At 41.1% G+C, this 23,457-nt stretch overlaps 1 protein-coding gene across 5 annotated transcripts in view; it reads right to left on the reverse strand.

Moving 5' to 3' along the window:
- Window positions 1–23,457, reverse strand: part of LOC126162129 (mitochondrial dicarboxylate carrier) — an 83,708-nt gene that overhangs the window by 46,295 nt on the left and 13,956 nt on the right. For all 5 annotated transcript variants that reach the window (XM_049918421.1, XM_049918418.1, XM_049918422.1 and 2 more), the window contains exons 2-3: window positions 19,641–19,731; window positions 18,583–18,738 (exon numbers count right to left, since the gene is read on the reverse strand). In XM_049918421.1, the coding sequence (XP_049774378.1) occupies window positions 18,583–18,738; window positions 19,641–19,730 (246 nt within the window). In that variant the 5' untranslated portion in view covers window position 19,731. The remainder of the gene's footprint in view (window positions 1–18,582; window positions 18,739–19,640; window positions 19,732–23,457) is intronic.

Consider the following 23,457-nt stretch of genomic DNA (forward strand, 5'->3'; position numbering starts at 1 on the left):
TTTTGAAGACACAGTGAAAGTAAACTAGGAAAAGTCACAGATAAATGCAAAAACAAAACAATGATGGCGCAGAAAGTTGAAATATCCATAATAATGACCACAGTGACACTGAAAAAACACAGTTTATTTATGCACACAACATAACAATGAATTACAATGCACAAATGTGAGACTGTTAAGAGCATCTATATCCATCCACCCATCCTTTGTTTTTACAGGGTGTATACATAGATAACAAAAGAAAAATTCCAGATTTTTCTTGGATCTCCCAGTTAAAAAAAACACACTTTTCCCAAGTGAGAATACACTTCTTCCAAGATGAAAATACACTTTTTCCATGATAAGCGACAGTGTACTTCCCCTCAGAGCTTTAAAAATATCCAGCGAAAACTTCCCGGCACTTTAGAAAACAAAACCCGGCAAGGGGAGTAGGGAAGGGGGGGAGGGGAGAGGGAGGGGGAGGGGGAACGCATTTTGCGTTTTGAAAAAATCTTTGATGTGCAGCAACATGTACACTGCATACTACGATATGGCACATATTTTCGCATTACGAAATTATAAATTTGAGTTCCACCAAAAACAGCAAGTTAATTTCTGAAGCATTGTAATAAAGATTGCAATGCACTTTTGTAAGCCAAACAAAGCTCATGTTGCGTGATCTTGCCAGCCAATGAGAGCAGATATTCAAATGATACACATGATGTAGTCAGCCAATAGCAGCATCACTTAAGTAAGTGAACATACAAATAGGAAAAGTTAATGGTTTAAAGTAATGTACATAGTGTAACTACAAGAAATGCTAAGCTTTCACAAAACATTGGTCTTGAAGATTAATAAGCATTCACATGTAATACTGGTCTTTTTAGCATGACTCACACTTTAAGATACATCACACAAATGGGTCAGTAAAATCTTAAACAATGACATTACTGTCTAGTCTTCTGTGCTCGAAATTATTCTAAGTGGTTGGTACTCAAGGTGTTAAGTTTTAAATGAGAGTCAAACGCTCTGTGATTTAAGAAATTCATTGCACATACTCAACTTGAGTAAAAGAAAATTTCATTTGAAAAAAACACTTTTTAAAGAACCATTCACAATATTTTCCTGTGACCTCTTCGATGTGGGTTCATTTCAGCAGCTGCTAGAGAGTGCCAGAAAACCGGCACTACTGCGCTTGGGCAGCTATGATGACATAGGAAGCCTGTATGTTTGTACACATATAGCATTAAGAGATCTCACATGACATCATACCACACTAAAACGCATAATTCAGCTTAAAGGACACATTCATATGTCCAGATTCACAATGAAGTAGGCTCCAACCCGATGTTAAGCTTCTCACTGCATTTTTTGGATGCAGATTTTCTGGGAGTACCTGTACTGTGTTGTCTCATGTTTGGTTCCTTGTATGACATAATGCCATACATGCCAGAAGATGAAAATGTGCACTTGAACTTCAATGAACAATTGAAACTAGCCAATAGTGTGGAATGAAACACTTGATTTCATATAAATTGACTGAATCTGTGGAAAAGATTAATAAAAGCCATACTTTTTTAGCAAACCGACAAAAATAACTTCGTTGTTGTGCAAGGTGATTAATGCTTGACTTCCAAAAATGTGGAAATAAAATCAAATCAGAAAACAGAAACTAATAAAATATTTTAGCCTTCCATAATTACGTGAATGTATTTTAATTCACTTGCTAGCTCCCGGTCACAGAAATTCATTTTGTTTTCATTTAATATGTGAACTGTAAATGAAGATTAAGCAGAAAAATCACTAAACATAAACACGGGTCACTATCCCCCTCCCCACTACAACCCAGACTGCCCATTGAACGCATGAATCTGGCAGCTTGGGTGAGGCCAGAAAATTTTTTCTGGGTAGCAAGACTGTTTCTTGCTACTGCTGCAGCCACACTTCAAGTAGCCAGAAATGGAAGTTACTGCTCATACACAACTCAACTGCGCATGTGCATGAGCCCATTGGCAGTTACTCAAAACGAACTTAATGTAAACAGTTATGATCACGGGGGTGAAAGTTAAATTATGGGAGAAGAGGCAACCAGCCATGTAGTTCCTCCCAGACCACTAGAGGCGCTAACGGTCAAACAAAACTGTAATTGGCCAATGAGAGCTCTCCAATGGTGGTGGTTGATTGGTTGGTTTGTGGTGGTTGAAGGGACCAGATGTGGTTGTTGATATTCTATCATCTTGCTCTGTACTGAAGTCTACGGATATAGTCGTCTTTGTATTTGTTTCATATTTACATACTGCTGATCTTATTATAAACAGGTTTTTTACTTTAAATTTCATAAAGTTCACCATGAAACTGAAGAGATTTCCTGCTAAAAAAAATGTCTGCAATTAATCAAAAGATAAGACATTTAATTTTCAGTAAATAATCTCGTAGCCTGTAAATGAAATGTGTTCTCTTCTATAGTGAATTAAGCTGTGTGGTTTCCATTTGTTTGTTTAAATTACTTTGATATGTCAATAGTAGTATTATTTAATGAAGAATTTTATGTATTTTCAGAATACTCACACAACAAATTGACTCTGAAATACTCCTGTAAATTTCCTGGCTGTTCATCTGGATATTACGTGGGTTCAACAGAGAAAGTTAGCAACAAGCATTTCTACAGGTTTCCAAACCGACTTCAAGATTTGCTTCTGAAGTGGAAAAGTGTTTGTGAACTGTCACTTGATGTGAACTGTGCAACTTATTTTGTTTGTGAACACTATTTTTTTCGAAGAAGATTTTATGAACAAACTAGGCATAGAGTAAACAGTGGTGTGTTTCAAAACATGTGGTAGGTGTTCCTTGTGAAAGTGCTAATATCAGTAGTGAATCGGGTGAAACAGTTGTCAATAGTGAAATTTTTATTGTGTGCTTAAGTAATAAAAAGTAAGTTTTGTTTCCATTTCACTGTTTTTATCTACCTTTCCTATTTTTGGTACTTTTTTGTGTTGAAGCATTTACAATCATAAGATTAAGAAACATTTTTTAAGAAATTAATGATCAGTAGTGAAAGTTTCCTGGGCAATTACTCAGAAATTACAGTCCTGAATCATAGTTGTAACAAATTTTAGAATTCTTCATTAATTATCACTGCAATAAAAATTTCTTAATTGAACCTCTTTAACTACCGATTATTCTCTTGATAATAGTTTATTATCCTCCATTTACCCCCGCAGCTTGTAAGATGTCAAAGTATGACATTATTCAAGAATAACTGAAGTCCAATTTAGCTGCTTGAATTTTTCTTTAGCTTAAGACAGTTATTTAGACTAGTTCTTATGACGCACAAAAAAAGACCTGGAGCTTTTCTACGCAGATAGAAATCAATATAAGTGTGTCAGTTCGCAAGCCTATTCTTGATGTTTGTGCCTGACAGTTGCGCTCAAGAAAACCTCATACGTGCAGTGACTGTCAGACACAAATATTAAACATTGGCTTGTAAACTGACACACTTATATTGATTTCTATTAACATATAAAAGCTCCAGGATGTTTTGTGCGTCATAAGAACTTGATGCGACACTTGAACCTGACAGTAAGTCGAAATAAGCTTGTAGTTTAAATAACTGAAGCTAAATAAAATTGTTGCAGCTAAGCTGGACTACAAATATTCCTGAATAATATGTTTGTCACTGCTGTATTGCAATGTGCTATAGCTGTGTTTAAATTATTTTATGATGCTAGCCAAAATAATTACACAGCATGAACAGTAAACTGAGACAAGAAAATTTACATATATGTAAAAAAAAAAAAAAAAAAAACACCTACAATGTACAATGTACGCAGGGATGCAGCCTGCAATGTTCATCCTTTTTTAGTTCATCTCCATACCACTAGAGGCACTGCTGTCAGTATGTTTTTCCCTCTTTTAATACGGGAGATGTCTTCTCTTTTCTTGTTGTTCTGTGGTTATGATGTCACACTCATCGGAAGCAGTAGGGATTGGTGTTATGAAGTATTCCATAGTCTTTGTCCTAAAGCCTTTGACACATTTTGCTTTCGGCAGGCGCTTGTGTGTGTGCACTGTGTTTTGCTGTAGTAAATGGCACATTTCTTTTGCAACTTTTTTTTAATTTTGGTTTTATTCACTCGTTTATGTTTTATTGCTGTAATATTATTCTGAAGCACTGAAATACAGTAAAATTCTTTGTTAGACTATCAGTTCTTACCAGTCAAAAATAAAAAAAATTTAACTCAAGACTAAAACAATGAAAAATTTCCAGAATTCTGAAAAATTCCCAGAATTCTAAAAAATTCCCAGGTTTTTCCCAGATTTCCCAGTTGTCCTGAGGTGTATACAACCTCTTTTACCTCAGAGGCAGCTCAAAGAATCACAGCTTACACTGCAAGCATTAAATATATAGCAGATGATTCACTGCCCATATCATTCCCTACCAGTGACAATGATATTTAGGACTGAAATGCACATGTGACACAAAACAAGTTGCGACTTAAGGTTCATTGGGACACACGAGTGGTGGCGGTGAAAAGACAAGGTGTGTCCCGTGGCCTCACGGAATTAGAGCAGAGAGCATGTCATTGTTAGCTGGGATGAAGGCTGGTTTGAGTCTGTTGATGGATACTGCAATGGAAGAGCCATTGATATCAACTATGAATGTTTTGTGATGGTGTGAATGGATCACTGTATGATTGTTGGAGAGGCTTTCAAATAGCATTGTGTCAGATAAAAACCTGTTTTCATAACTTTAGCATCATGTCAGATAAAACATGTTTTCATAACTTTAAGTGATTGAAAACAGATGGTCGTGATATGGAAGGTTCTGCTGAAGTGGCAGGACAGACCTTGTGGATCTGCGAGCAAAAATGTTGTGCGAAGTCTGAGGCATCAACAACACTGTTTGATATTTCAGTAAAGAACTCTCCCAGTAGTCAAAATATTAGCCCATACATTAATTCAGCCATTTCTGCATTGAGATCTTCTATGAAGGCTTTTCAGAAGTTCAATGGAACATCATGTAAGCTGTCAGACCAATGCTCTTGGCATGGCATCTGAGTGAGGCCTTTAATTGCCAGTGAAGCCATTCCACAATACCACTGGTGGTGGATGCAGATTAAAATATGACTCATGATGAGCAATGCTGAGAGTGTTTTAAAGAGATATGCCTTGAATTGTTTGCCCTGGTCAATAGTGACACAAGGAGGGATGCCGAAGTGCAGGATCCACTCACAGAACACGGTCATGACTACATTTGCATCTTTCACAGCATAGATTTCAGATCAATGCGAGAAACAGTCAACTGATATCAGGCAACATTGGTAAACGTCTGATAGCAGCAAAAGTCCAATGACATCAACGTGGACATGCTCAAAGAATTAAATTGGTGGAGTTACATGCTGGGTTACTTTGTAGTGCTGACAAGTATTGCACTAGCACATAAATGTCTGACAATCTTTCTCACAGTTTGACTAAATAAATGGATTCTTTGCCAGTCATACTGTAACCTTACTCTCAGATGGGAGAGCCTGTGGAGAGATGAAATTGCTTGTTTGCAAAAATGTGTTGTAATAAATGGTCACGCTTGTGGCGCTGATACGTCACAGTACAGTGCTTTGTTCGAGTTTGCTATTCAGATGTGTCAGACCTGTAAGCTTGACAATATTTCAAGGCATGCCTTCAGCTCACAAACACCCCCCCCCCTCCCCCCCCCGAGTGTTGGCAAGCGCTAAAAACTCAAGTTTCTTCATGACAGTGTCAGTATGAGATAGTGCATCTGCTGGTCTACTGTGCTTACACGCTGATGCCAAAACTAATGGATTAATGTCTTTTTTGCCTTCTGCTGGAAACCAAATACTAGTGGTTTATGGTCTGTGAGAAGTGTAAAATGTCTACTTTGAAGCACGTGCCTAAACTTTTTGACTGGGGATATGCTATGTAGAGCTCGCAATTGTATGTTGACCAATCTGCTTATGATGATGATAATTTCTTGCTGAATAAAACTAGTTTGCCAGCTGTGTTGCATACACTATTGTAGAATGGCTCCAATTACAACTGATGATGTGTCTACCACAACTGTGTTGCGGCCACATGTAGTAAGCGTTGCTTCACGCAGTGGAGAATGGCAAAACACAGGCACGCCGGCGACCAAGGCATTGAGAAGTAAGCGTGGCACAGATAGCCTTGCTGACAGTAGCAGTCTACCAACAAGCTGACACAAGCACACACACAGACCGAGTGCCGAGCGAAGCTTGGAGAGTGCTGAGTATGGAGAAGTGAGGCCAGCACGCTAAGTTACGCTGCAATATACTGTGGGAGTAATAACAAAAAGCTACCACCAAGGGTAAAAAATGTCCTCCTGCCAGATATAAATAGTGGACCACAGGCAGCAACAGACAGAAGCCATTAGGAAGCAGTTTGGATCTGAGGACAGATGTGGTCCGTGTCCAAATGTTCAATCTTTGTAGGTGATGATTCCAGACGTCTGTTCCAGCTCACAGGAGTCATCCATTCACCACCAGATGTCAACTTCAGCTCTGGAGGTCGGTCCGAGTCCGGTCGGCACCATGTCTGACTAACTACAGCGAGAACTTCCAGCAGGACTGGCCGCAGTGTGGTTTTGGTCACAGGCACCACCGGGGACTGACGCCCGGACATCACGGCAGCTGGCCCCACGGTGCATGGTCCGTCCATGACGGGACCTCGCGGACATCGTGACTGACGGCTTCCTAGCCACCGGTGCAGCAGGCGTCGGCAGTTGAACTCATGGCGACGCGGTTCTGTGGGCGTGCCCATACTGTGAGCGCCGAGCAGCGACAAGTTCATCTCAACCAGAGGGCATCCTGGCTTCAGGGGAGCACTGGTGGCACGCAATGCGCGCATTGTCAGAGAATCTACACAGCAGCAGCCAGGCGGAGGGATTCGCAGGGCTGGGCAGTGATGATGAGGGAGAAATTGTAAAGAAAGTTCAATAAATAATTGTAAAACTCCACGCCGTCTCAGTCTTTGGCACAGCCACTGTGTCTGCTGCTAACAAGTACTGTAAAAGTCGTAACAAGCGGCAGAGAGAAGCCATAACAAGTGGTGTCAGGCGCACCCACGCCACGGCTTTGACTGGCACCATGCAGAGCAACCGAGAAACATCGAATAAGGTGAGTCCAGCAACTGCCTTCTCTCTATGTTTTCTGTGTAGTTAGACATGTCGAGGGTAACATTAAGGGATGTGAGAGTGTCATTTGAAAGGCCTAGCAGCCCTGTAGACTTATTGCAGTTTCGTGGGAATGACAGTCACATTAACTTAGTACCATCTAAATGTGTAGTGTGTGGATTAACTGGTCACATCGCTCCTTGCGATAAATTTGCACCAAGCACTTGGGATGTGTGTCGCTTCCATGGTCATGTAACGGGGCGAGGTGGTAAGTCTAGATGGCTTACCATTAGACGTGTTAGGAATTAACTTGCTTCTGGGTAATACAATTTTATTTTTGTGAGGTGAGGTATACCACACGGAAAATGCCAGAGACATGTGCAACCAGAACAAGTGACGCCGTAGTCGCATTGTCAGAGCAAGTTAAGAAACTGATTGAAGAAAATAAGTTGCAAAAGCAGCACATGCAGAGGATGGAGCAACAATTGTTGCAAAATACTCGATCAGGCTCGGGAAGCGATAGTGTAGAATGCAAGGGTACTGTCTTTTCCAGTGTGGCAGATTGTTCAGCAGCTAATTTGATACCTTCCTTCTCGGGTAAAACATCAGAGAATGTGAATGTTTTCATTGGTGATGAACATAGTACGTCTAGACTGTGTGGCTGGTCGGGTGAAATGTGTTTGCAAATGGTGAGGTTACGGTTAGTAGGTGATGCAAAGACTTACGTGGCATTCCATGAAGGGTTAAAGGATGCTACTATGTTCACAGAATTGGCTGAGGGATTATTGGAAAGTTTTAGGAAACAAAACAGTGCCAAATTTTTTTAGAGAAAAATTGGGGGGGGATGATGCAAAAAACGAGTGAAATGGTAGAAGAATTTTCAGACAGAATTAGGAGAACTAATGCGCACATTATGAGTTAACACAAGATGCGAGTGCAAATGAAGTTCTATTGAAAGAAGCAGAGAATAGAGCTTTAGACACATTTTTGTGAGGGGTCTCGCTGGATTTTTCACACTGGATACGGATGGAAAATCCAAGTGACGTAGCAGCAGCATTGCGCGTAACTACACATTTGCAGGAAGTGGATAGTGCCACTAGAAGTCACAATGACAAGAAATTTTTTTCGTCTTCCAAAGAGTGTTACCATTGTGGGAAGCAAGGTCATTTTAAGGGAAAATGTCGGGAACCGCAGTGTTTCAATTGTCAGAAAATAGGGCATAAGGCACGGCAGTGTAAAGCCAAGAAACAGGTTAATGATACAGCAGGTAAAAAACTATTAAACGAAAAAGGGAGTTTTCCTGCCATCAGGAGGCATTCCCAGTAAAAAGAGGTACTCAGAGAGTGCACGAAGAGGTGGACTGTAATTTGATGGTTTGGATAAAAGATAAGTGGCGAAGAGTTTTAGTGGATACTGGAGCGCATGTATCAGTTGTCAGTGTGGACCTCGTGGGCAAAAAAGGATTGGAGGCTCCAAGATACAGATTGCGCGCAGTAGGTGATAAAAAATTAGATGCACTAGGGACAGCACAACTCAAATTTAAGATAGGGAACATGTGGTTCTGGGAGCAAATGGAGGTGTTGTCAACTGTGGGACAGGGATTTTCAGCGATACTTGGGTTGAACTTTCTGATTAAACATCACGCCAAAATTGACCTTTCGCAACATACACTCGAACTAGATGGGAACTTGTTCTCAATGGGTACAGCTGTTGCAAATGTTTCAGTCGCAAGGTGCACCGATAGCTAAGGTGATACCAACTAAATTGCGTACAAGGGCATTAAAGGTGATTTCATGTGACAAAGTATGAACAGGTACAGGGAAGTTGATCTGGGTACCGGTGGATGTCGATGTGCCACAGGGGTTATTCTTGGTAGAGCCACTACCAAGTAATGAGGTTTTAGATGAAAAGCATTGCTTTTTTCGTAGGAGTTTATCACGGGTAACGGACATAAACAGGCAGTTTATGGTTCCGGTGAGTTTGGATAACTTCGGGCGGGATGACGTCGATCTGTCGAAGGGATGAAGAGGACATCAATAGTTCGAAGCTAGACTATGATGTAAAGCAAACCGTCAGCACATCTGCACTTCGTGCCAAGGTAAATCATTTGAGAGGAAATGATCGTTCGGGTATGGAAGAATTATTACTAAAGTATAAAGCACTGTTTGAAGCACAGGGTACATGACCTACTACACCGATAACACAGCATTGTATTCTGGCAGGGAATCACACTCTGGTGTATCAAAAGCCATACAGACTACCGAAACAATTACAATCAGTAGTAGAGCAATTAAAAGAGCAACAACTGGAAGATGGGATAGTCCAGCACAGTAATAGTCCTTGGTCTAGTAGCGTTGTCCTAGTTCCGAAGAAGACACCGGATGGGTCGAAAAAATTTTGCTTTTGTTGCAATTACAGACATTTGAATGAACGGACAGTGGCGAACGTATATCAGATTCTGAATATCACAGAAATGTTAGACAACCTAGGGCAGTGTAAATTTTTCTCCACTATGGATTTTCGAAGCGGTTATCACCAGATTGAAGTATGTCTGGAGGACAGGCCAAAAACAGCATTTACGATGCATTGTGGTCACTTCGAGTATAAAAGAATGCCGTTTGGACTAAAAAATGTTCCAGCAACATTTTAGAGGTTGTTGGATGGAATCCTTCGCGGGTTGAAATCGAAAAAATGGATGGTATATCTGGATGACGTTATAGTTTTTTCAAGAGATATAGATCAGCATGTGGAACGGTTAGAGGAGGTGTTTAAAAGAATGGAGGCAGCACAGCTAACACTAAGTTTGGACAAATGCCATTTTGCGCAAACACAAGTAAATTATCTCGGGCATGTTATCAGTCAGTACTGGGTATGGACAGATCCTTGTCTCACTTCTGCAGTACGGGATTTTCCGGTTCTGCAAACGGTTAAACAACTGCAATTGTATATTGGTCTTGCGAGCTATTATCAAAAATTCTTAGTGGGGTTTGCAGAAATAGCGAGGCCATTTACTAAGTTGCTAAGAAAAGGTGTTACCTTCCAGTGGATGTCAGAGTGCGAGAAAGCATTTCAAGAGTTGAAACGGATACTGACATCAGATCCAGTTTTGAAGTTTCCACACTTTTCGAAGGAGTTTATACTACAATGTGATGCATCTAATCACGCTCTTGGGGTTGTACTTGGGCGAGAAATTGATGGCAAAGAACATCTGATTGCATTCGCATCTCATCAACTTAACAAGGCGGAACAAAATTACTCTAGGATGGAGAAGGAATTGTTAGCAGTAATATACGGGATTTGGTACTTTCTATGTTATCTGTATGGTAGAAGATTTAAGGTTGTGACGGATCAGTCAGCTCTGAAATGGTTATTATGTCTGAAAGACCCAGTGAGTAGGCTAGTGAGATGGGCACTGAAACTCGGCGAGTTCGATTATGAGGTAATACACAAGCCAGGTGTGAAATATGCCAATGCTGACACATTGAGCAGGAAAGTGGCAGTATTACAAGTAACAGGGGTGACTGAAGATGAGTGGAAAAGGGCACAAGCCATGGATAGTGACTGCCAATTGTTCAGAAAGCAACCGCAGTTCCTAGTACAGGACGGGTTACTTTGCAGGTTGACGAAATGCGGCCCGCGCATCGTCGTACTAACAGCGTTAAGATCTGAAGTTTTGCAACAGGTGCATGACCATTTTCTTTCAGGACATGGCAGGAGAAGAGCTACGGATAGGTGGATAGCGGAGAAGTTTTGGTGGAGGACACGACATCAAGACGTGGATGAGTACGTCAGGAATTGTGTGCCATGCGCACAGCGTGCAGACTTGAGCCATCAAAAGATTCAGCTTCAAAGATTACCAGAGGCAGCAGACCTTTCCAACAAATCGGAATTGATGTATTAGGGCCATTAAACAGGGGTGCAGCAGGGAATAAGTATGTGTTAACAGTGATTGACCACTTTTCTAGGTATATAGTCATGGTCGCATTACCAGATCAGAAAGCAGTTATGGTGGCACAAGCTTTAGTTAATACTTGCTTACTCAGGTATGGGATACCTCAGTAATTAATTTTGGATCAAGGTACTAATTTCACGTCTGATCTGATGAAGCAACTGTGTAAGTTGCTGAAGGTAAAGAAACTACGGACTAGTCCATTCCATCCGCAAGCAAACGGGTGAACGGAGAGAGTGCATTGCATGATCGCTAAGATGTTGAGTCACTATGTAAATAGTCAACACACCAACTGGAATGTGTACTTGCAATTCGTAACCAGTGCATATAATAGTAAGGTACATATGTTGACAGGATTGTCACCGTATTAAGTGGTGTATGGGCAAATGATGCCATCACCTTTTGACATGCTTCGTCCAAGGCTGGGAGCGGAGGGCGAGCATGTAAGGCAATTTGCGAAAACCATTAAGGAAGTATGGCAGAGAGTTAGACGAGCTAACACGAAAGCGTAGGAACGACAAAAACGGATGGGAGGTACAACGAGGAAGTTGCCACAGTACAGAGTAGGCCAATGGGTGCTACTAGCTAATCCATATGTTCCAAAAGGGAGAACCATTACTTCTCCTTCTGGCAGAAAGTGAAAAGAAGCTCCAGAAGTAGACAGTAAACCAGGTATTAAGTATAAGTTGCATTCAAGGGATGTGTAGTTAGCAGTAATTATCATGTGTGTATTATTTTTGTGCACGGACTAGGGTTATTTTATTGTTATTAAGGGGTAGTGATGGGAGTTTTTTTCCTTCTCTCTCCATTCTGTAGGTGACGCAGGATATACACACAACAGAGATACGGGGATTTGGTACAGAGTTGTTGAATGTGACACGCGTGGTGTGTGGGATGGCTACAAGGTTACGAGCATGTATAGAACAAACACAGAAATTATCGAATACGGATCTGATACAGATACAAAAGCGATTGGATATAGTGGAAAGGAAGCTGGAAATGGCTAAATTGCTGTGGGAACTGGTTAACAGCATTGGTGATGCACGAGTGAGGATGGATGAATTGCAAGAGGCAGTACATCATGCATTGCACGGGCAGGTGAGTGTGACGTTTATGTCACCAGAAAAATTCAGAAGGAGTCTGAAGCAAGCAGAGGGAGAGTTTCCAGAGGGGGTAGAGCATGTAGTGCCAATAATTGAAGTGAGTCTGTCACTTTTTTATCATATGTCTAGGATTAAGGTAACAACGGATCTAGGGTGCGTCAAAAAATGTATACACACTTTGAACTGTCATAGACAATTTATTTCCCGTTCTACAAGGTTAAATATCTGTGAGAAAGTAATGTAATGTTTCTTCAACAGGTGGCAGCAGTAGCAAGGAAATAACTGCAACATGGCCGACATGCGTTTGAACTTTGAAGTGCGGAAGCAGATAATTAAGTGGTACTGGAAGTTTGAGAATGTAGCTGAAGTTCGAAGACTGTGGAGAAGTGAGTATGGTACAGAACCACCTCCAAGTTTAACAATTACATGTCTATGGGACAAATTCAAAATTCATGGAACAGTGTGTGATGTGCATAAAGGTCGATCAGGGTGACCTCGTACAGCTACAAGTGATGATTCCACAACTGCGGCCTTGGAACTGTTTCAGCGTTCGCCTCAAAAATCTTCAAGGCAAGCGACATGTGAGAGTAATGTAAGTGCTAGTAGTGTGCTATGCATTCTGAAGAAAGGCAATTTGTGTGTGTACATTCCAAGGCTGTTGCAACACCTAAGTGACGACGATCCAGATCGAAGGTTAGAATTTTGTGAATGGGTTCAGGAGATGGGTAGCATAATTTGGTCGGATGAAGCCCAATACAAACTCAATGGAACTGTCAATAGGCGCAATTGTGCGTACTGGGCTGAAGATAATCCTCACATTACAGTTGAAAAGGCTGTGAATTTGCCTGGTGTAAATGTGTGGTGTGGGTTGTCTGCAAGGGGACTCATTGGGCCTTTCTGCTTTGAAGATACTGTTACTGGAGAAACATACCTAACAATGCTTGCTGACTCCACATTCCCTGCCATTCGTGCATTATACGGTAATGATGAGTTTTGTGTCCAATAAGATGGCGCCCCGCTGCACTATCATAGGGAAGTACGAGCATACCTGGATCACAATGTACCAGGCCAGTGGATAGGACGCAGGGGACCGATCGAGTTTCCTGCGCGCTCTCCAGACGTCACGCTGCTGGATTTCTTCTTATGGGGCACAGTAAAAGATGAGGTGTACAAATGTAAACCACGTAACCTGGACACATTTTGGAATGAGATTCAGGCGGTGTGCGCAGAAATCTCATTGGACAATTTGGTACGATGTACGGAATCAGTGGTGACTCATACTCAGAAATGTATTGATGCTGAAGGCCACCAGTTTGAACATTAATCACATTTGCAAAGTATGATTATTTTTCCAACTGGACTTTAAGCATTCCATTTCTATAAATTTAACATTGTACAATGGGAAATAAATTTTCTATGACGCTTCAAAGTGTGTATACATTTTTTTGACACACCCTGTATATATAGAGATTAGATTTCCAGTAACTAGTGTGGGGAGACCGTATCACTGTTACACAGTGCATCCTTATCCGGTCAGATGGGAGCGCATGGGGAAGGGCATACAGTTCAGGACACAGGTTTTATTAATTTCTAAGGAGGGGGATACTCATGCTACTATGTCGAGTTATAGGGTTGAGTAGATGTTTAATGGAGTCAGTTTCCCTTTGTCCATCACAGGTTGTTTCCACGGGCAAGGGGTCGTGTGAGATCCAGTTATTTAGGGCAGAAGCAGAAGCTTCGGAGTGTCGGAGAATAATAGTGAAGCCTACCTCACATTTACAGCAAGATGGGAGGCACTGGTTGTATTCAGTATTCGCTACAGAGAGGCTATCAGCCACGTGTTATGACAATGGGAATTGGACAGCAACCACATAGATGGAATTACGGGACAGTGGTTTGCTAATCAATGGGACAAATTGTGAAATAGTAGGGGATCGTTTCAGCTTACCAGCGACAGTCACGGGAGTCACCAAGGTTACAGATACTCATCTGACGTTGTACTGGCCAGATGCGTCATTCAGCACCGCTCCAGGAGAAAATTTGACGTATATTAACAACACGTTGGACGCTACACTATTGCAAATGATAGATAAACTGGTAGATTTGGAGAAAGGTCAAATTTCAATGCAGCAATTATTAAGGCATGTGGAGGAGTACGATACCAGGCGGCAACATAGCATAGTGACCATTGGTATTTCAACCAGTACTATTACTGTGTTGAATTTATCGGTGTGGCATACGTCTTATTAAAACGGAGGATTCAGCATGTTAATGCAAGACCGCTCCATGAGATTCCTGTAGAATGGATTACCAGTAGGGCATGAGCCAGGGCAACCTGGATATATATTGGGAAGAAGTATAATATAGGATAGAACTAGAGTTAACGTATAGGGTAAATTCGGGGACAAATTTAATTTTTAGGAGGAGGCAGTGTTGCGGCCACATGTAGTAAGAGTTGCTCCACGCAGTGGAGAATGGCAAAACACAGGCACGCCGGCGACTGAGGCGTTGCAAAGTAAGCGCAGCACAGATAGCCTTGCTGACAGTAGCAATCTTCCAACAAGCTGACGCAAGGAAGCACATAGACCGAGCGCCAAGCGAAGCCTAGAGAGTGCTGAGTAAGGAGAAGTGAGGTCAGCATGCTAAGTTACGCTGCAATATACTGTGGGAGTAATAACAAAAAGCTACCACTGAGGGTAAAAAACGTCCTCCTGCCGGATAAAAATAGTGGAGCGCAGGCAGCAACAGACATAATCCATTAGGAAGCAGTTCGGATCTGAGGACAGACGTGGTCCGTGTCCGAATGTTCAATCTTTGTAGGTGATGATTCCAGCAGTCTGTTCCAGCTCGCAGGAGTCGTCTGTTCGCCGCCAGATGCCAACTTCAGCTCTGGAGGTCAGCCCAAGTCCGGTCGGCATCACGGCTGACTAACTACAGCGAGAACTTCCAGCAGGACCGGCCGCAGCGCAGTCTTGGTCACAGGGGCCGCCGGGGACTGACCCCCGGACTTCACAACACAGCTGGCCACACGGCACGTGGTCCGTCCATGACGAGACCTCGCGGACATTGCGACTGACGGCTTCCCAGCCACTGGTGCAGCAGGCATCGGCAGCTGACCTCACGGCGACGCGGTTCTGTGGGCGTGCCCGTACTGGGAGTGCCAAGCAGCGACAAGTTCATCTCAACCAGAGGGCATCCTGGCTTCAGGGGAGCACTGGTGGCACGCATTGCGCGCATTGTCCAAGAATCTACACAGCAGCAACCAGGCGGAGGGATCCGCAGGGCTTGGCAGTGACGACAAGGAAGAAATTGTAAAGAAAGTTCAATAAATAATTGTAAAACTCCACGCTGTCTCAGTCTTTGGCGCAGCCACTGTGTCTGCTGCTAACGAGTACTGTAGAAGTCTTAACAAGCGGCAGAGAGAAGCCGTGACAACTGTGAGAGGTGTGACACAAAGAGGATGAGATAACAATGCAGTCTCTAAAACAACAGCTTTTACTTCAACCAAGGATACTTTCTTTTCATCAGTTCACAGCAGCATGTCTCCAGGTGTAGGGAAGTCTTTTAGCATTTTGTGGAGAGGTACTGCCAACAACGCATGACTCTGCATAAACCATTGATAAACATTTCTCAAGCCTAAGAAGTGGCATAATTCTCATATTGCAGTGGGCTGGGGAAACTGAGAAATGGCTTCAACTCTGTCTTGAGGTGGCAGGATTCCTTGTGCATTCATGAGGTACCCTTAGAATTTTACTTTCATCACTCCGAAGACACATTTTTGTCACTTAATCACTAAACCATGTTCTTGTAGTTTAGTGAGTAATTGCTGTAGATGTGCTAGATGCTCTACCCCAGTAGACAACAAAACACACATGACATCAATGAAGACATAACAAAACTCTAGTTATTTCATCCAAGACATGCTGGGAAGCCCGGGCAGCATTGTACAGTCCAACAAATTGAATTCACACAAACTCATGGAGTCTGAATGGAGTGCAAACAAAAGGTTTGGTATATCTTCTGGTGCAATTGGCATATGACAAAAAGGAGTACAGATGAGGTCAGATGTGGAGGAAACAGTCTTACCATGAATTTGCAGAGCAAAGCTTTCAATGTGTGGCACAAGAGAACCATCAGGTATTGTTCTTGCATTAAGCTGATGACAGTCACCACAGGGACGCCACACATAATTCTTCTTATGGGCTGTCTGGAGTGGAGAGGCTAAGTTACTTTTTGAAGGGTGACAGATTGCTTTTACTAACATAAAAGAACACTCCTGCTTTGCACTCTTTACTTTTTCTGGATGCAGATGATGAGACTGTGCATGGACTGGCAGTCCTCACATGATGACAACATGATGTACTGCTGAGAGTCTTACTGGTGCTGGAGTAAGCAATGGAAAGGTGACATCAAGAAACTTACGAAGCAGGTCAGTGTACAGCGAATCACTGCAATCCCTTTGCTTCCAGCACGGCTGACATGACATAGGTGTTCTTGAATAGACAACTGTGGTGTAGAACCTAGCAGACATTGATTGTGAAGATCTGGGAGCAGATTGTAAAAAAAAAAAAAAAAAAGTCTGCTCCATCAGGTGCAACCATCAGCAAGAATGAATCTTCACATAAATTCACATTAAAGATTGAACTTTAGATGTAAGTTGATGTAGTTGTAAGCCTTGATGGAAGATCCATTTACAGTATACAAGTAACTATCATCAGTTTTCCACTGTGGGAACAAGAAGAGTAAACTGAGAGATCACTTTCAATGAGAAATTGTAGCTAGGTAGTTTTGTTATGAACAGTCAATGGCTGTTTGGTATGAAATCAGTTACTGTTGCTACTGATTTCAGCTGGTGTTTCCCTTGTCACAAGATGATCAACACTGATAAACTTCAGATCCAAACTTTTTGTGATACCAGCAGGTCTTCTCCCTGGTGAGTGAATGCCTGTTTCTGCTGGAAGAGTGTTACTGTCACGAGGTATGTGTGAAACAACTTGCTTATACAGGTCAGCTACCTGCGCTTGCAGTGCTTCCAGAGGAGTCTCTGTTCTGACAGAGATGGTTACGACACCCATGGATGGATACATCTCAACTATTCAGTCAGCAGTTTGAGTGAGAGCATCAATGTCACAAGCACAAAATGTATTTTCTGTGCATCTGTAGGTAAGTGTGAAGTCATACATTCAGCAGAATATCTCTGTTAACTGTGTTGCCCGCTAGCTATGGAGATTTGAAGCAACTGAAGTGGTGTTTGGTCACTGAGTTGTTTAGTGTAGAGCAACATTTCATGTCGCTTAACTTCTGGCTGCAACAAGCAAGTTACAAGTGCATGCTTGATAGAGACATATATTTCAATGCCTGGTGGTAAAGCTAAGATGTCGTGTACTTCTGTAGCCATTTGCTAGATCAGCACAGCCACTACATAACTGCACTTAGTTTCATCTTAACTAATGTGGACCAAGACAAATTAGCTCTCAAGTTGGGCAAGCCACAGTATTACATTATCTGACCAGAAAAGCAAGGATTCCATTACAATCAGACTGAGGATCATGTTTCTCATTGATAAGCCAGTGCTTGCAGGGTTTTGTATGTTTGTCATTGCTGGCATTGATTAACCATAGCAGTTGTTCACAAGTGATTCTGCACGGCATGGTTAACACGAAAACTTCAATGAGGCGTGTTTCATCATTCTGGAGGGCAATTCAATTTTTCTGGCTTGAAAAGCAATCATTCTGGTACATGAAACCCGAGTTCACCAAATGTCATGTGTAAACGTAATTTAGCTAAGCTTATATATAACAGTTAATTACAATGAGTAATCTGAAGACTGATAGGAGGGTCTATATCCATCCTTTGTTTTTAGTTCAGAGGCAGTACAAACCATCAGAGAGTTTACATTCCATCATGAAATATGTAGAAACAGTTCACTGTCCACAAAATAATGGTGGTCAGAGCAGATACTGCTACAGAGACTGGACAAATTTCACATCCTCCTTCAGTAATTGCACTGACACTGAGGTATAAGACTTGACATGATTCCTAGTTGTAGGGTAAAGCAATACAGAACAGTCTTCTGCTGGAATTGAAGCTTTTATTTGGAAGTACATTACATAATATTCATTATTGAACTTACTGCAAACTGTGTTAACTAGACATGTAGCACAAACCATTCAAATAAGCTAATTTATCAAGGCTTGTTGATCTCTAAGGCATAGTATTAACATCAAATCACAACAAGATACATTTTTACTGAGGAGAAACTCTGTACTACAGCACTTGGTTATTGCTATTAGTTTTGTAAAGTTCAGCATCAGGTGTGCAGTACGCAATACTGAATTACATTCTGATAAAACAAAAACACCCAATATTTAAGAAAAGGGACAAAAATTCAATCAACATCTTACCTCATAAATACCAAATCGCGTTGTTGAGTAAGTGAGTTGCCTAAGAAGGGAAGCTGAAAGCCCATTGTACAAAGCAAACAGTCCTTGTTTCCGGACAATTGTCACTGCCATGCGAGCCATCGAAAGTTTTCCTTCCTGTTGTGTTTGCAAGTGCACCTATAAAAAAGCACCAATAAGTATATTTCAGTGAACTGTTTGTACTTACGACTTGAATAAAAACATAAAAGACTTAGACAACAAAACCAGGCAAATCTACCTTAATGAAATAGTGCTGATACTTCTGACTTTAAGCTCAAAAGTTCTTGTTTCTTCCGTTGTCTCATTCTTATACTACAAAATTAATCTGCAGTATCATGTTAATGAACTGTTTCACCACAATTTGGTAGTAAAAAGTCATATTTAACAATAAAAAATAAATAGAAACTGTCAATTCTTAACAGGAATTTATAAATGTCATGAAACAGCTTTTAGCTTACAAGGCCATTTTATAATGACATCTGATGTTGATAGCATTTAATCCAATACCACTTTCCAGTATAAATAGATAACATTAATAGCTTTTGAAAGATTTTCATTCTTAAAAACAATGTCAGTATACTTTTTCTTACTTTCTTTTTTTTATCATTGGTCAAATTTTAAAACTGAAGGAGGAAGTGATTTCTTAAGCTAAATAACTTGTAAGTTCTTTAATATTTTTCATGACATGTCTCTCAAATCATATTGCAGATTGCTGTTACGCACTACCTGTTACAATTATTTTTTTATCAAATGCCCACAAAGTAGAAAAAAATTGTCAGTTACATTAGTGACAAAAAGGCTTAAAATTATATGCATCTGGAGTCACAGTATTGTGATACTAACTTCTGGTCTTGGCTGAGTCAATAAAGTCATGTGTGATAAGGAAATGTGTAATGTGTTAGTTTCCAAGTCCTGCAGTGAAATAGATTTTATTTACAAGGCTTACTGCTGTCCCTAAGGTTTATTGTTCTTGGTTCCAGGATATCAAAGTAAACTAAGTCGTGAAATTTTTCATACACATTATCTGCTGGTGAATATACCTTTAGAAGGTCCAGTGGATGTGTACAGCATGCTGCACCTGCAGAAGCTAGGCCTCCAAAATACCATCGTGCAAGTCGCTTCTCAGACATCCTGGATAGAAGGAAAACTTATAAAGCAACCTTTTAATTTACATATCAGAAAAATAATTTTCATTCAAATGTGACAAGTGCAACTGAAAGTTCATACAAAAGGTTACAGCACAAAAATAATGGTCAATTCACATATATGACTAAAGGATAAGGAAGAAAGAAAGTAGATCATGGTCTAATGCCCCATTAATGATTAAGTCATTAGAGATGAAGTACAAGCTACGATTTAGTCGAAGAAACTGGCCGTGTCCTCCCCAAAGGAATGATCCCAGCATTTACCTTATGCACTGTAGGGAAACCACAGAAAACCTAAATCAGGCTGGCTGAATAGGGATGTGAAAAACTGTCCTCCAGAACTTGAGTCCAGTATAGTTACTCCCTAAGACTTAAGGATAAACACACGGTTCTAAGCCAAGTAATCAATGAGATTATTATAGCGAATGTCAAATGAAACTATTCATTGAATTATGTTTCAAATATCCATTTACAATGAACACACTGGTTCTCTGAGACAATGCTGTTTCATGGATCCGCTATGTATTGGATATCACTAGCTCAGTTTTGTGCAGTATTATTCTGTTGTGGAATATGTACTCAAACTGACAGTCATTCTGATGGCTGAAATACAGATATTATTATTTCAGACTTCTATTGATGGATATTGTATTCAATCTCTAAGTATATGTAAGACAATTGCAGTATGTTGCTGGTAGCTTTGGCTGCAAATATAAACAAAGATGATGTGACTTACCAAATCGAAAGCGCTGGCAGGTTGATAGATACATAAACAAACACAAACATTCACAACCAACGGTTGCTTCATCAGGAAAGAGGGAAGGAGAGGGAAAGACGAAAGGATGTGGGTTTTAAGGGAGAGGGTAAGGAGTCATTCCAATCCCGAGAGCAGAAAGACTTACCTTAGGGGGAAAAAAGGACAGGTATACACTCGCGCGCGCGTCCCCCCCCCCCCCCCCCCCCACACACACACACAGAGTCACAAGCAGACATTTGTAAATGCAAAGAGTTTGGGCAGAGATGTCAATCGAGGTGGAAGTACAGAGGCAAAGACGTTGTTGAAAGACAGGTGAGGTATGAGCGGCGGCAACTTGAAATTAGCGGAGGTTGAGGCCTGGCGGATAACGAGAAGAGAGGATATACTGAAGGGCAAGTTCCCATCTCCGGAGTTCTGACAGGTTGGTGTTAGTGGGAAGTATCCAGATAACCCGCACAGTGTAACACTGTGCCAAGATGTGCTGGCCGTGCACCAAGGCATGTTTAGCCACAGGGTGATCCTCATTACCAACAAACACTGTCTGCCTGTGTCCATTCATGTAAATGGACAGTTTGTTGCTGGTCATTCCCACATAGAAAGCTTCACAGTGTAGGCAGGTCAGTTGGTAAATCACGTGGGTGCTTTCACACGTGGCTCTGCCTTTGATCGTGTACACCTTCCGGGTTACAGGACTGGAGTAGGTGGTGGTGGGAGGGTGCATGGGACAGGTTTTACACTGGGGGCAGTTACAAGGGTAGGAGCCAGAGGGAAATCCCCAAACCACCTTCCCTTCCCTCTATTATATTTATATGGATTATGATTGAATGTATAACCCCAGCAGCTTTCTCTGTGCTTACCAGCAGGTGAGTCTGGGTTGACCACCAATAAAACAGACAATATTCAAACTGTCTTGTAATCAATGGATCAATTATTCCCTAGTAAGACACATCCTGGATGTAGTCCTTTGCTTCCAGAAAACTGATACAAATGATGCTGAGCACAAGTAAAAACAGCATTTCAATCGAACCTGTAGTGAGTCAGGTGATTTACTGTATCAGTTCCACAACTGCGCAGACGAATATGTATAGCTGGTGTGTCTGAATAACCTTGGAGTTTGAGCATTGTCCACCTCATTGTGGCATTAGCTGTCACAATCATTTGACCATTTTGGCTATTAAACTGAGCTACAGTCAGTATAAGCATTTATCCTCTGCAATAACATCTGACAGATTGGGCATTCTGCCATTCCAGATTGTTTACACTCTCAATTATTTTTTCAACATAGAATATTCTCTTGTCATTATTAGCACAAGGTTTCCACTCATATCCTTCCATATCAATTTCATACTGACCATTTGTTTAGCTATGCAAATGTGCAAATCTTGACCAAATTTGAAACATTTGGAACAGGTCCAGTCTTCAACTTCATTCTAGCATCTTCCTTAAATTATTGAAAGGTTAAGTTCACATAACTTGTAAAATTAACCGCCAGAAAGGGCATGTCGTACATTATAATTATACAACTAGGGTCTTTTTTATCTTCAAAAGGCCACATTTTATGTTATTTATATATAACTGCATTAGTTTCTGGCAATCTGTCTGTGATTTAGTTTCTACAGTGGATGCATTTGCTATTGATGTAATCACCTTGATTTTAAGCTTTTTTGGGGAATGATTTCGTGTCATATCTTCTGTTTAACGGTTTTTGTATCTGTTTCATCTGAGGCATTGATAAAAAAAGCATGTTGTGCTGTATTGTCATTTTTTGATGCACTTAGACAGTGTTTTGCTTCTTAGCTTTCACTCTGCTGCATATTTTAATATCACTCTCTCATACTTGTTCCTAAGATTAATGTTTTCTACCTCTAACCATTCAGTTTTCCAACTCTTCTAACTGGGTTTGGTGAAGCCCCACTCAAAGAGTTTTTCCTACCTTCGTCCACAGAGAATGTGACAGTATACATGTGATGTGTTATGACAGCAAAAGGAACCTGTGACCACTGGAGACAGTGCCACAAGTTCGTCCAAAAAATTGTAACACAACGCTCACACCAATGTCATACTAACTAATGTAAATCCGCTCGATGATGGAGGTTCAAACCTCTGAAACGCGTCATGGAAATAAATAAAACGGTGACTGGTAACAGTAAACTTGTTGTTTAATTTAATGTCAATAACAGTCATGGTAAAGCCTAACCTAAAATATTACATACGTGTTTATTTTAGACTTAATAATTGATCACACATGTTGTACAACCTTCAGTTTAGCACATGGTTGCTTTAAATGTTTAAAATGTTAACATTTCACTGTTATACACATAACAGAACAACAAGCAGTCGCTGCAACTACGTCAGTAAATGTTACAGTGGAGATCGCTGCACATGTCGCTGTACTCTCCAGGCGAAGTTCCTCCAGCGTGCATTTTTTACATCAATAGACGTTATCTTTCACAGTTCCCCACAAGTAAAAGTCCATAGGCATTAGATCTGGTGACCATAGAGGGAACTCAATGGGCCCTCTTTGACCAATCCAATGCCCTGGAAAATTATCATCCAGGATAGATTGTACAGCTAGGTGGAAGTGTAGTGGTGGCCCGTCCTGTAGGTAGAAGACCTCTTCATCACCTCCATAAAGCGCACATATACCTGACAAAATTGATCTGTGTAACATTTCCAGGTACACTTCTCCAGTGACAGTAGCATCAAAGAAAAAGGGTCCTACTAAGCCCCTAGACGATAGTCCACATCACACATGAACTCCTGGTAGATTGACTGCTTTATCCACATAAACATGTAGATTTCCAGTGCCCAATACATACTGTTACGCCAATTCACAGTTCCATTAAGTTTAAATTGTGCCTCGTCACTCCACACTACCTTTGTCACCAATTGTTCATCATCAGTTCCCATTGGCTGATACCATTTGCAAAATTGCATTCAGCAATTAGGGTTGCC

Source organism: Schistocerca cancellata, chromosome 2, assembly GCF_023864275.1.
Source record: "Schistocerca cancellata isolate TAMUIC-IGC-003103 chromosome 2, iqSchCanc2.1, whole genome shotgun sequence".
Classification (NCBI taxonomy): domain Eukaryota; kingdom Metazoa; phylum Arthropoda; class Insecta; order Orthoptera; family Acrididae; genus Schistocerca; species Schistocerca cancellata.